This window comes from Eulemur rufifrons, chromosome 7, assembly GCF_041146395.1.
Source record: "Eulemur rufifrons isolate Redbay chromosome 7, OSU_ERuf_1, whole genome shotgun sequence".
In the NCBI taxonomy this organism is placed as follows: domain Eukaryota; kingdom Metazoa; phylum Chordata; class Mammalia; order Primates; family Lemuridae; genus Eulemur; species Eulemur rufifrons.
Window position 1 is genome coordinate 116,306,807 of NC_090989.1, and position 14,987 is coordinate 116,321,793.

At 48.9% G+C, this 14,987-nt stretch overlaps 1 protein-coding gene across 1 annotated transcript in view; it reads right to left on the bottom strand.

Moving 5' to 3' along the window:
* Positions 1-14,987, bottom strand: part of CLSTN2 (calsyntenin 2) — a 359,457-nt gene that overhangs the window by 111,523 nt on the left and 232,947 nt on the right. The window contains exon 5 of the mRNA XM_069472011.1: positions 13,104-13,253. Coding sequence (XP_069328112.1) covers positions 13,104-13,253 — 150 coding nt within the window. The remainder of the gene's footprint in view (positions 1-13,103; positions 13,254-14,987) is intronic.

The following is a 14,987-nucleotide window of genomic DNA, read 5'->3' on the forward strand; positions in this document are numbered from 1 at the left end:
GAGTGCTTCTAGAACTGCTGGAATGGGTTGACATAGGCATGGACATAGAGCTGGGGGTCAGTGGGATCTGGATGGGGTTAGACAGTCAGGAGTCCACACTTGATCATAAAGAAATTGGATCTGAGTCAAGCTGGTCAAGAATTCTCTTTAATGAGGCAGTCTAGGAAGTTTATATCAGTAGCATTTAAGATGACTACACAAAGTACTTGTGTTTATTTAGCATACAGCAAACTGTGTCTGTTTCTCATTCACAGGAGGGGCTTGGCCATCCCTAGTTCATCCCGGGGCTGCACTTCCTTGAGCTGGAGGAAAAGCCCCCTTCAGGGATCAAGGGACAGAGAAGGATGCTGAGGCTGTGGGGCCGTCTCTCTCCCCACTCGACCACCATAAAACTCCATGCCTCGAAGGACTGAGGCAGATAAGCAGTTCCCTTTGGGACCCTCTCCTGGGCTTCATTTCCACCCGGCTGTGCTCTGTGCCTCATACACATTGAAGATTTTCAGTTGATCATATAAATACAATTGAATGCCAATTCTGAGTCAGATGGGCCATTATCATTTCCTACCCTTTCATGCATAGTCTGTCTTTCATGGTACTATGCTGGTTTCTGAGTATGAACTTATATCTGTGATTGTTTGTCTGCAACTGCTGACCCCTACTCCCCATCATAAGTTCCACAAGAGCAGGGACTGTATCTATTTTGTTAGTTTTTAACTCTCCAGTGCCTGATGCAATTTCTGGAGCATAGTAGATTCTCTCTAAATGTTTGAGGAATGAAGGACAAGGGTGCTTTATGAAAGGTGCTTGTGCCCAGGTCCTGGGGCTCAGGGAGTTAGCTGGCCCTCTTGCTCTGGCTGGGCTTTCTTCTCTTTGCATTCCCTGGATTTGCCTGCTTACTCCAGCCCTTCTGAATTGAAGATTTGGGCTTTACTCTATATGCTGCTTCTCCAGGCCCCTCAGATCCACATACAGCCCCTGGGAAAGTTCTGTTTTGCTCCATGCCCAGCTCAGGCACCTGAGACTCTGCATCCCAATCCTCTAGGCTCCCGCGTGCTGGAAGGGTTCCATTCTATTCTGCATGGTTTGTTTATGCCAGGGTGAATGCCTTGGTTCCCCAGCAAGTCTCTGATCTTGCTAGAGTCAAGCACCACCTCGTTTAAGCCTGTGACAACATCCCCTTTCCTTTCACCCTGGACTTACACTTTCCGGTGGGCAGTGAGGTCAGCAGGCAAAGCTGAGGTGAGCCATACGCTGTTCAGAAACCCACCCCCACCCAGAGCCTGGCTGCTGCTTTCTCCCAACCCCTTCAGCCCTGAAGATCCTCAGCTCCCAAACAGAAGCATGCCCTGCAGAACTGACGCTGGAAAGATGCAGAAGCCAGGCAATTTAGAGCAGCCCTTCTGGAAGATAATTTCTCCAAGGGGGAAATCATTAACTCAACCAACCAGGAGTACTTTCTCTTGGATGTACAGAAATTCTTCTTTCTTATGACCAATAAACGTGAGCATTTTCTGGGCAATTTTCTTATCTCGTGACAAATGTATTATTGGTGTGAGACGGAGCAGCTGTTCTTTAAGAATTTTTACTTTTATGGCTCTGAAAAACACTCACAATTGAATAGTATAGGTTTTCATGTACACAGTTTTCAGCATTTTTGAAAAGATGGCTGCTGTATATTTTGTCATACTCTAGCTGCATCTCTTTAATCTATCAGTCATACACAACTTCAAAGCTTATATTTTTAAAAAATGAAATGACCATAGCTCTAGGTAGTACCAAAGTGCAGGACTTCCCATTTCACTGAACAGTATTCTAGAGTTGGAAACAAATTCTCACCTCTTCAGGTAACACAGCCCAAATCCTCCGAGTCTGTTGCATACATTGAGATCCTTGAGTCAACATGTGTGAGGCAGTAACCTCACAGGGCGGGTGGTATGAGCCATCACGTCACACAGGATTAGAAAGGTACTTGGCAAAATTCATCTTGGCCCTCAGAATGCCTGCAGACTTTGGCCCACTAAATCTACTCTTAAGTAAGCTAAAATTCAGACATAGCCTTTTGCACAAAGGGATTCACCAATGCATTAAAAAGAAAAATGGAACCATGCTAGTGCCTGGCATTTACACAGCCCTAACTACACGACACGGTCAAGCACGTTTGAATACACCTCCCTACGTGAAGTTGCTGAAAGGGTGGTGAGGTTTTATGACGGGGGAAAACACATATGACATAAAAGTTAAGTGGAAAAAGAGCAGAAAGTTTAAATGACGATGCATGAAGGGAGAAAACTATGCCATAATATTGACAATACTTCATTAATTGGATTACAGGGAATTTTTATTGAGATTACTATTTCTTGATCATTTTCACATGAGCATGAAACACTTTATGATTTTAAAAAATTACATTAAAATGTCATAGTGACCCAATTGCCACTTATTACCTCAAGTTCTCTAATAGAATGAGAGCTCATAAATCCTGCCTAAAAAATAAATCCTTCCCCTTTGCCCGGGGGTGCTCACCTGGGAGACAGCCCGCCTTTTCCCTTTGTCACAAAGGGCCCTGATGGCACATGTGAGACCCACTCACAAATCAGACTGGGAGGGCTTCGTCTGGCCTTTGGTGAGGAGCGTTGTTAGAAATCCACAGAGGCTAAGACTCTGAAGGGCAAAAGCCTTGGGGTCTGAGAAGGGAACAACACTGTCAATATTGGCTTCTGGGTCTGGAGTCTGGGAGAAGGGCTGGGTTTGCTGAGAAGCTCACCAAAGCTGGGAGATCCAGCATGTGTGAGGCTGTCACTAACCAAACCTCCCAGCTGGACGGGGTCCCTGCTCCTGGCCTGCATGGTCCTGCCTGTCTGAGGCTGGCTGCTGTGGCCGGGATGCAGAGTCTCAGGCCAGAGACAGGCACTGGCACTGGGGGATGCCTCAGAGGGCAGCAAAGCCTTCCTGGCTCTGTCCTCCAGCAAAGGCCTGGCTGCTGTTGATAAAACAGACTAGCCAAATAACTCACTTGTCGTAAATTGGCTGAAAGTGAGGTCACATTTTACTCTAAATATCAATGTCCACGTTGTCAGACATGCATCCTCCTCAGAATGTGTTAGTTCTTAGAGGCTCCAGACAGGCTCCTCACATGGGTCCCACAAGCCTCCCTGGGCTTCCACTCTTGCCAGGGCCACTGCCCGTGCTCTGCTCATGTGGCCTTGCCTTGCCAGGGGACACTGCACTGTGGAGCTCTGAAGGCACCCAGGCCACAGGGCCCGGGGCGGGCTGGGCTCCACGGAAAGGGAACCTCCCTGCTGAGGCCCACTTTGTTCCTTTGGGCCATCTGAGCTCTGGTTATTTTGTCCATTTCCTCACAGAATCTCTCTAGAAAGTTCTGTCTACTTAATTCACAGTCCATGTTGGAAATCTCCTCACATTTCTTATAATCACTAACAAGGAAACAAATACCAGTCCTTCTACCTCATCATCCAGCTTCTTCCAAAACCTTCCTCTGCAACCCAAGGCCCACGTCCTGTCAGTCACAGAGCCAGAGATGTGGAGAAGATGCAGTAATTAAGCAGTAAGCTCTCTCGGGCACACCCCTCACTACCCCTCCCCAGCGCTGCCCCCTTCCCCACTCCCCAGGGCTCCTGGCTAATTGTATTCACCCCTCAGACCTCAGCCTAGGTGCTGCCTCCCCAGGGAAGCCTTTCTAGGCTGGCCGCCTTCCCTGGCCGGCCGAGCACAGTAGGTGCCCCTGCCCTCTGCTCTCACAGCCCTGGGCTTCCCTGGGCACTGCCCTGACTGCCCTGTGTTGGAGTTACCTGCTCACCTCCCTGCCTTCACCCACCTCTGCTCCAGCTCATGCTCCCCAGGGACTCACCTGGCCTGGCACAGAGTAGGCTTGGCAGGAAGTTTCCTGAGTTGAACGGAAGCTTTGCGAGCTTTGCAGTTGGGCGAGGAGCACAGCTGTTCCTCTGTGTGGTTACGGTCGGGTCAATGCTCCAAGCCCCTGAGTGGGCACTTTATGGGTCACACTACACCCAGCAATGTGAAGCCGGGGCTTCCGGGCAGACCATGGCCAAGTCACATTTTGGTCCTGTCCTCCCTCTGCTTGGAGCCATGTGAGGCGGATACAGGGAGAAGGGAGCACTATTCTACTCATTTTAGATGAGGACAACTGTGGCAAGGAGGGGAGGGGTGCTTGCTGCGGTCACACTCATCAGAGAAGCCAAGTCTGGTTGGTATGAGGATGATGGCACAAGTGCCCGGGCTGGCTGGGGCTGCCCTCCCACCAATAACGCAGAGAGCAGCAAGGAAGCCACCATTTGATAGGCCCTTTCTGGGCCTCTTATGTGTGTTATCAACCTGCACTGCATCCGTCCAAGGTAGGGAACAGGAAGGCCATTTCACCACTGAGGCAACTGAGGCTGAGCTGTCTAACGACCTGCCCAAGGCCACACAGCCAGCGAATAGCACTGAGAGGCTGGCCAGACCCCCAAGACCACTTCAGTGGCTTCCTTTGTTTTCCTCTTCTTTCATTTCCCTCACGATAGTCTTAATTTAGTTGTTCCTACATGCCAGGCACAATTTTGCCTTGTGACAACCCTCCAAGACAGGTACTGTTATTAGCCTCATTTCACACATGCCACCTGTGAGGGTGCAGAGAGGTTAAGTGACTTGTCCACTGTCCCTGAGCCAAGGTGTAGTGGAACTGGATTTTAACACGGCCTTCATGACTTCAGAACCAGCACTCTGAAGCCCTACTGTCTTCTGACTCGCTGCAGGGAGACGTTCTAGCCCACTGCAAATATTGCCAGTGGAGGAGGGCGTCGGCTGACTGCGTGGCAAGGGGCAGACCAAGGGCCACGGAGAGACGAGGTCGAGGGTGGGGTTCTGAGTCAGGAGACCTGGATCCAGCCATGGTTCCACTCTCAGCATCTGCATGTCCTTGGGCAAGCCCTGTCACCTTCTTGAGCCCCAAGAGGTCAGCTAAAAAACCAAGGGATGGATGGCCCTGTCATCCTGCACGAAGGCAGGTCCCAGTGGTGGGCCTGAGTGACAGGAGTGACGCCCCTCCCACCCCACACCACCTACAAGCCATGGTCCTCTCTCAAGGCTGCCTTGTACTCAATTACACATTTTCTTTATATCGTGGAGGAAGGGTTCTAACTTCAGAATTTCCCTCAAAATAGTTTTCCTCCAATGGTCTTGAAAGATGGCAGTGCTCTCCTTTTCTTTGAGATGCCTTATAAGAAACTGGGCAGGAGCTCTGTGTCTGCAGACAGATGGAACTGCCTGGGTATTACTAGCTGTGTGGTAAAAGTACTAACCTCAATGTCCTCACCTGTAGGATGGGAAAATAACAGCTTTCAGGGTGTGGTGGAGAGTAAACAAGCATGTGCATGCAATGCCCTCAGATAGGGTTTGGCAAACAGTAAGTGCTTAGTTAGTGGTGATTATTATTATTATCACTAGAGTCTGCTCACACCCTTTTCCCCTTCAGGGCTGAGATTATTGGACCCAGAAAACCCCCAAAGCCCATTTTCCTCTAGGCTCAGCCACAGGGGAGACAGGTCGAAGCAGGCTCGAGTGTGGGCGCTGTTATCCAGCAGGCCTTTAAGCACATTAGGACACCACCGAGTGGGTAAATCAGCATCCAGTACAGAGCCCTGTGTTGCATTGTAGCGATCGGCTATGTCAGTGATGTCAAAACAGGTCATTCTTCACAGAGGGGTGCTCCATGGGGTCCTCCTCCGGGAGCTCGGTTGCTCGCTGGGCAGATCTGAGCACACCTGGAGCGGCTGCCCTGGGGTCACACTGCTGCAGTCAGGGGAGTTAAGGCCTCCATGATGGCTTTTCCAATTATTTGGGTGAAAATGCTCCATTGTGATTTTAAAACTTGGAATAAAGGGGACTAAAAAGAGCTATTGTTCTCTGAGCCCACAACCAGTGTGGTTCTGTGCAAGGCGCTCCCCTGGCAGCCTTTCATTTAATCCTCACGAGAAGGAGTTTACATCTAGGGAAGCCGGAGCCAGACTGGAGTGATTCCTTCCACCAAGGCGGCAGGTGAGCTAGAGCTGAGCTGGGATGTGCTTCTCCCACCCGACTCCACGTCTCCCTTTGGTCCCATAAAGTCCAGGACATAATGCTTGAGCCAACAGCTCTACTCAATTCTATGGAATAGAATTAAATGTGTGTGTGTATTCATTTGTATGACAGTGCCTATTTTCCCAATGTAATCATCGCATTATTTGCACAGTGATTTAAATTTTGCGAAGTACTTCTACACTAGAACCTCACTTGGTCTTAACAATCCTACAAAATAGTTTGGCCAGAGATTGTGATTCTTAATTTACGGTTAAGGAAGCCAAAGCTCAGCCAGAGAAATGGCTTAAGCAGAGCCTCTGGCCAGATCATGACCGAGCTGAGGCTGGAGTCCAGCCCTTCTCACCCAAGCCCAGCTCCATCTCCACTGTCTGTACCCGACTCCAGCAGCCCCCCAAGTCAACACTGCCTTCCCCAGGGTGGGGTTCAGGGCACGTGCTTGGAAAGGGGACGAGGGGCAGGGAACTGGAGGAAAAATGTGGAAGGAAGGGAGGGAAGGAGAGGTGGCTGGAGCACAGGAGACAGGGAGAGGAGAGGCTGCTGTGCAGAGGAGACAGTCAGGGGACAGGACAGAGACAGAGGGCGGAGGAGGAAGCAGCTGGGCCCTGGGGAGGAACCTCAAATAAAGCCAGTGCTGTCCTCTTGACTGGAAGGGTAGATGGTTATCTTTCATGCGGAATTCTCTTTGAGGGAAAGGTAGAGTCTTCCTGCTCTGGTGTGAGGAGTCACACTTGGGGCTGGCATCTTTGGGCTTGAAGCCTGACACCAAATCTCAAGCTCACCTTGTGTTTCTCTAGTTCATGAGATAACCAGAGGCAAATGTGGGCTCAGGAAAATGGTATCTGAAAGACAGGTGTTATTCAAGCACGCCAACTTTGTCCCCTTGCCTGTGGGGTTTCATGAGATCTGCCTGCAACTCTAACCTCCTTGCTGTCCAGTACTTTAAACTGGCTTTAGGATAAATACATGACTTTAGATACTTTTCAGGAAATGCACCACTTAAAAGCACACTCGGGAATAACCATCCCTTTCAGCTGGTCTCCTTTCCCCCAGTCTCTGCACTCCAGACACCACCTGTGCGGGTGGCTAAGGAGCCCGTCTTCCTTAAGATCCCCCCGACCACATGCAGGCAGGAAAGTCTCTGGGCCCCCACTGCCCTCAGGACAACACAAGAGGAGCCCCCCACCCCATGTTCTGGTCCTCGTTGGCCAGTCCTGTCTTCCCCACTTTCCCCGGCCACATTGTGCTCCTTCCCACCTTCCCAGCATGGGCTCCCTGGTCTGGAATTCCCTACCTCTCCATGCTAGGACTAGTGTCTTTCTGGATGTGGTCCAGGAGCACCTCCCATGGGCCCTTGCCCGGTGCAAGGTTAAGTGTATCCTTTGTGCTCCCATAGTTCTCTCCACCACAGCTTCTGCCCTCAGTACTGCCATCATCTCTTTCTATGCCAGAAGCCCAGGCACGTCCTGTCTCTGTGTCCCCAGCCTGTAGCCCACGGTGGGCCTTCAGTAAAGGGTGAACAAATTCACTCCCAAAGTATTTCCCATGTAATGCGCACATCAACTTCAGTTTCTCTCACAATGCCAATAATTAAGAGTAAACGAATCTCAACCAGCAACTCTCCTGCTGCTGTCTTTTCAACACAAAAAATGTTAGACACACCCTAGGTGTCTAGGAAGTATTTTCTGCATGACCTTCTTATTCAAAGTGAAGTCCATAGACCAGCAGCATCCAGGCCTACCCCAGACTCACTAAATCACCATCTGCATTTTACCCAGGCCCCCAGCTGACGCCTGTGCACAGTCAGGTCGGAGAAGCAGTCCTCTGAAAGGTACCTCTCGCTCTTCCTTCCTAATGAAGGCCCATTTGTAGGATGGCGGATACACTTGAGACAATTTGATGCACCTGGTGGAAACATTTGAGACAATTTGATACACCTGGAGAACTATTCATTGCCCCCCACCCCCGCCAAAGAACAGACAGGAGATTGTTCAATTATGTGGCCGCATCTCCCTTTCTTTTTATTTTGAATAGGACACTTCATTGTGAAGGTAAAAGGAACAGGAGTTGGTTGGCCCATGGGAAAAACCCTTCTAATGGCTGGCTGGGTGAGCGAGTCCTAGTGGCTTGCCACTGAGCAAGGCGTAATCTGCTGCATGGGCGCATGCGCCGGGCCGGGGGTGAGGAGGCGGAGATGGGCTCCTAGCGGCTGGAGAGCAGAGCCTCCGAGCCAGAGTGGCAGGATGTCTGGGCAGCAACACGTATGGGAAGAAACGGTGAAAGGCCACCAGAAAGTCTCCCGTGGCTCTCTTCAAAGGGAAATTGTTCTCCGTAAAGCAACAGTGAAATACTGAACTTTGGGTCCAGACTGGCAGGAACAGGTAATGAACACAAAATCTGACTTGCAGCAACAAAAGGGAAAAGGTACCTTGTTAAGTGTTGTGGGAGACAATGTTTCCAGCTTGGCATGCAGAAAGAGATGGGCCAGGGGATTAAAACGAACAATAAAGAGAAACATAAATAAGGGGTATATTCCTCCAAATAGCATAACAAAATCAAATAAAAACTAAGCAAACAAAAAAACCCAAACTAGCAACTGCATTACAAATAATCCTCTAAGGAACAGGTTAGCCCCCCTGTGCAGAGAGCCAGCAGGAACACATGGGTCAGCTCCGTCTCCAACACTATGGCCACCATCACCCCGGCAGCCTCCAAGGGCCCTACATCCTCTGCAGTGCTCTGCTCCATGAGAGGACGGAGTTCCTTCTCCAAATCCTCGTAGCACACACAGGCCCAGGCTTGGCTGGTTTTAACCAATTGCAAGAGGGAAGCAAACACTAGGAAGACTGCAAATCCAGACAGCTGGCTTGAGAGCCGGGACACACGCCTTTAGCATGCGGCCTGCTGCAGGTGCACCTCTTTCCTGGTTCCTAGTATAATCTTTCATCTCTGCCGACTAGAAGTACCTCTAATCACACCACGAGTTCTCAAAGCTCAGAATAAAACAAAGAGATGGAGTCCTCCCTTCTACTCACACAGGTCTGGTTCATGCTTTGAGCCATCTTCTTCCCTGGCCACATGAAAATAGGAGTGTTCCCTTCAGCAAAGTTCCACCTATCCCTGCAGAGTGAGCTGGCCCTTACCACCTGTTAAGAATTACCATCTCAGAACACAGCCAAGAAGACAAAGCCCCTGCAAGAGCAAGACACGTGTGCCTGGCTCCTGGGGTTGTTTTCTGGGTGCACAGCCCCTGCCTGCCCCTGCTGCCAGCTGAGCACTGGGAGTCCCCACACCACCCACTGGGGAGTGATGCCAGCAAGCAAGCTTTTAGTCCACAAGTAGGTGGTGGATGGGAAATTCAGTGCCAGGGGCCTCGAGGAATGTGGTTCTGCCCTCAGGGATCCCATATCCTTTCTGAGAAGACAAGACTAACCCAGAGAAAAAAGACAGAAATTAGAAACCATAGCCCTAGCAGACAATGCTTTGGTCAGGTCTGAAAGGCAGGTGGCAGCAGAGCTAGGGCCTGGGATGTCCTTCCGTGCACAGCTGGGTAGGGCCACCAGCACACGGGGGAAAGCCTCACGTCCTGTACTTAGAGGGGATTGTTGTGATGGAACACGGGGGCCACTGCCCTGGGGCATCACTGGAGTCTGGGGGCAGGTCCCTCATGGGCCCTGGGAAGGAGGAGAAGACTCTAGCTGTGAGCAGGGTCCCTGGCTCTGAGACAGCTCCCCGGGAGAAGCTGGCTGCAGCAAGGGCTGGGGGACGTGCTGATTAGGAGCGCCAGGAGGCGGGCGCCCTCATGGTGATGGATTGCATTCCCTGTGCCGCCATCCCCTCCTGCCGGAAGGGAAATGACTTAGAACAGGTGCAAGAATTCAAACTGCCAAACTTCGTTTGCTTGGTAACTCAAGTTGTCTGTGAGCAGTCAGTTTGGGAGGGGCCTCTGTTCTCCAGGGGAATTACAGGGAATCACGTCTGGCAAAGGCACACAGCCCCCTCTCAGCTGGGCCTGAGGCACCTGGGCTCACTGCAGCTCCTCACCCTGGCATCAAAACCTCAGCGCACCTGTCACAGCCCTCTCTGTGAGTCACACTGCCTTCCTCACATTGTTCACTGGCACCTTGAATGGCCTCTCCTCTCTGTGCACCTCTCCCATCTACAAAGTGCAGGATTCACTCCACACTTGTTCCAAGAAAAGCCAACCTTTTCCCCCAGGGCATCTGATGACCTCTCATGGTTAGGGGCAGACTGCGCCCATCTGCAGTTAGCAAAGAAGCCAGCAGACCGCCGTTCACTCCAGTTTGCTGCGCAGAGCTGAGAGAAGGGGCTGGACAAGAGACACACATCTGGACCAGTTGTGGTCAGTTCTTGCCTGGAGAAAGGTGCACTTCAGCTAAGAGGCTGCAGCCCTGACCAGGGGTAGAAGAGAGAACAGGTTCCAAGATGGGAGGGTCAGAGTTGAGGGTTTCCAAGTGGAGGAATGAAGCGGACTGGTATGCTGGAGGGAGGAGAGAAGGTCGCTCTCCAACTCTGGGGTCCAGGAAAGGAATTTCAGGAAGGCACTGTGACCATTGCCACACATATGAGAGGCTGGAGGGCTGCCTATCTTCTGAAAGCCCAGCGGGCAATGACTGGAAGAGGACTTAAGGGCTGTCTACAGTGGGCAAGCTGGAGGGAGGAGAGTCACTATGCAGAGGCCTGTGTCAGCTTCTGCCACTGCAGGCTGGCCAGCTGAGGCAGCAAAGCCACCACGAAGTAGTCGATTCTTTTGTTACACATGTTTAAATCACCTTGCCTGACATGAAGAACTGGTGCAAGGAATTGCCTCTTCCCTCTTTTCTTTGTTCTACAGAATGCTACATTTTTCACCAAGGTCTCGCTGACGATTCCTCCATCCATTTAACACTTGCCGAGTGCCTGCATCGTGCCTGGCCCTGCGCTGGGCACTGGAGACGTAACAGCAAATGAGTGCCATCCTCACCCTACAGGAGCTCACTGTCTGGAGCTGCAAATAGCATTGTGCACTATAGGGTAGGTGCTCAACACAGCCTTCCCATGCTGAATTAAACATCATGACCGAGTTTTTCTGTGCATACTTTTAACAAGTACAAATTCTGTTAGAAAATTACATTTAAATATAGGAATAAAAATGTAATCACAAATCTGTAGGTGCCTCATTTGTCAAAGACAAAAAGAACATGGGGACTATTTTTCAGATATGGCTTTGTATTTTGCTTTTCCCACTTAAAATCTCATCATGAGCATATTCCATGCTTAGAAAGCTTATATATCCTATCCAGCCTTTCTCTTCCAAGGCCACATCTTCATTGGGGCTAATCCTTATTAGTTAAAAATAAAACAAGGTGAGTTCTTCTTTACTCAGATTTTCATTCATGCATTCATTCATTCAATGTGTATTTCCTAAGCACCTACCGCTGAGGCCCAACACTGTGCTAAACCTGAGAAATTCAGCGGTGAACGAAACAGAATCCTGCCCTCAGGTCCTTAAGTCTAGTAAATGATCCCAACCAGACCTCAGGCTCCCTGAAGTTGGGAAAACCTAGTTTCCCACTCTGGCTTGTCCCTATTCCTATGTCTCTTGCTTGTTCCCAAATGGACTGACATAAAGATGACTCCACTTTGTTCTTCACCTCTCATGTGTCTTACCTGTGGCTCCTCCACTGAGCGTTTCATCTTTCCTACTTTGTTCAAAGGCAAACAACTCTGGCTCTCTCCAGAGGTGGAATAAATTACACCCTCCCACCTTTCTAGTTTAAAGTTTAAGGGAGATCATGTTGTACAGGGGAGGAATGCTTTGAGAGCTGCCTTCTGAAGGGAATGATCCCAGGTCTCTCCTCAGGCACAGGTGTCCTTACTCTGTACCAGGAGGTCCTGCCAAGCTGAGCCTGGTGAGTCGGATTAGGGATGAATGCCTGACTAAAAGGAGGCACCCACTCAAGATCTGGCCAGGGGCCTAGAGGGCAGCCTGGCATCAGTCCACTCAGTAGGGATGTGAGTGACTAACACAGACTCTCCAGAGGAATTTAAGAATAAAATATATGAGGAAGAGAGAGATAAAATGAATATAACAGGGACCCAGAAGCTTAAAGACACACCAAAAGAAAGCAGTAAGCTGAAGACACAAAGGGGGGTGGCCCCACGAAGCACCGTGGGCTCTGAGTTAGCAGTAGCCTGCAACATCTTCAACCCACGAAGCAGAGACAGGGAGTAGCTGGGCAACCGAAGTGGTGGCACAGAGATAACTCTAGGTCTCTGCTTGGCCACCAGACCTATTGGCATCACCACTAGAGCTATTATTCCATAAACCACTCAATTCTCTGTAAGATCCATCTCGGCAGTAGTCCTTACCTTCCTGAGTTTCTCTAAGCTCAGGGATGAACCCCATCATCTAAAGGTGACCTGAACATTTGCTGTCTTTGCATCCTGAAAGATCTCTACGCTGACACAAAAACCCACCTCCATCCAAAGCTATTGCTTCTTTGTTTTCAGATTCAACATTTTAGAAACTTTTAATCCAGAGGCTGGATTCTGGCTCCTCCATCTCTGCCTGCACGTGCTCTGTGTGAGCACAAGGAACACGAGGACCTTCCCCAGGTGTTGAGCAGTGATGCAAAACTTGAAATGCATCAGCTAGCCTCAGCACCCTTGGATGAAGTGAATAGGCTTGCTGGCAATTTCTCCTGAAATGCTGTGAGATAATTACTATTGATTCAAAGATGTCATGAGATTTGAAAAAGGGAGCTCTGGACAAACTGTGCACATGACATTAGACGAGATGCCTCTGCCATTTTTAGCTGTAAAATGGGGATAATATATCACATAAGAGTTGGGAGAATAAACAAGCTACTCTATTTCTTGCAGCAAAGTGATGGCACTTTAAGAATTCCTCCAGTTACGTTTTATAATGATTTAAAGACAAGTTAAGCACCTTCTACAGAGCAGGACAAGCTGCCTTTACACAACAAGGCTGATAAAACCAGGCCCACCTTGCCAGCCGGGCTTGCAAACTGGCTTCACGTCCACCTGCACCAGGGTGTCCTGAGCAGCAGGCTTCTGTCCACAGTCGTAGGCGGTGACCAGGATCTCATACTGGCGTTGTTTGTCATAGCTCAGCTTCTCTGTGTTCCTGATGTTGCCTGAGAAACACGGACATTCAAAATCATTTCAGGTCAATTTAACCACAATGTACTTCTTCAAAATCCCTCCTCCATTCCACCAACCTTCACAAGAATGAAGTGACCCATTTCCTTATCTCTTTGTGCCTCTTTGAACAAACAAGGGCCAATGGCAGTGTGGCTTCTGCCTGTGGCCTCCTTGTGCTTTAGTGGCAGATTCCTGGGAACCATTGGCTGGAGCCACCCAGCTGGGCAGTGGTACTGCTGGGGAATTCTGCGCACACACCTGGACTCCAGCTGGCCTGTATTTATGGGTAATGGGTCACCAGCAAACTTCCTCCTAAAGTGCACCCATGTGGCTGTGTCCCTGATGCAGGGCACAGAGAGCTCTTCTGCCATGAAATCTCTAGGAAAAAGAGGGAGTTGAGAAAATATCCTGATGCATATTCTTTAATATCTGGGTTTGTGGCCAGGAATGCTCACTGCCTCTTCCCACATTATTTTGCTACCAAACAGGAAGTAAAATCAATAAGAAAACGTGTGACATCCCTCCTGAAAGCTACACAGAATAACAGATTCTTTGCCTTGAAGAAGACATTTTTTTCTTCCCCAAGAGTGACCAATTTTTTTCTGAGCCATTTGTGTATTTTTGTTCCTGTGGGTTTGATATTATGGTTCAGAAATAAATATTTGATAACTAATGGGCAAAATTTTAATTGACTATTTTTGCTGAAATACAATTTTGGTTTCAAAGAACCAGTGAAGATCCAAAGTGCATTTAATACTTTTAAGTTTTTGATTCCAAGAGATTAAAGTCTTCCTTTGCTGAGAATAATTTCTTTCCTACCTTTTTTTTTAATGGGAGAATTGACAGCAAATTAGAACTGAAATGTTATCATCATCTTTTATCAGAAGTGAAATTAAGAAAATGGAAATTAAAAACCAAACAAACAAGTAAACCAACAGGGAATTGCTGACTCAGGCCTGTTTGTATGTTTCATCAACTCTAAAGGAAAATGACCTGAATGAGCTTTCTTCCATTCTAATTGGAGTCTACTGTTCACGAGATTTGAGACAATACGGACTAAGATAAGAAAGCCTGGAAAATTAGAAAAGTCATATAATGGTTTAAAGATTAGAAAAACTGATCCACCAGTCACCCAGTGTTAGTGAAACAGTGCTTACTGCTAGGCCATGAGCAGGTGCTACACACCTGAGTATGTGTCAGGGTGGGGAAGTGGAAGGGATGGAGGTTGACATGTCCAGGAGGGAATACGAAGTTGCCCAAGACATTGGACCAAGAATTAGAATAATGTATTCTGCTATCTGCTCAGGACTGTTTCTAAAAATGCAACTGCATCCACCAATTTGAGGCAGAATTTAGTTTAACAAGGTCAGTCAAAAATTTCTGAATAAAAACGAGTGTGATGTATTTCTGGCTTTGTGGCTTGTGTTCAGAATCCCTTTCACTTTGCCCCAAGTATTTGTTTCATTCTCAGGTCTGGGGGCCTGCACAGGTCTGGAACGGCTCAGTATCGAGTCGGTAACACTCTCCGTGGATTCTGCTAACAAACTTATTTGCAGTTATGGCCATCACAGGGGAGGAATTCTGTCAGGTGGAAGCACTTTAATATAACCACGAGAAGTATATTTCTGCAACATCAAATTGAATTTTGAACAAAAAGTTTTAAATTTCTCTTTCTTTAAAGTTAAATGGCTCTCCAAAGATACACCTCTTAGAAGAGGAAGGCTCAG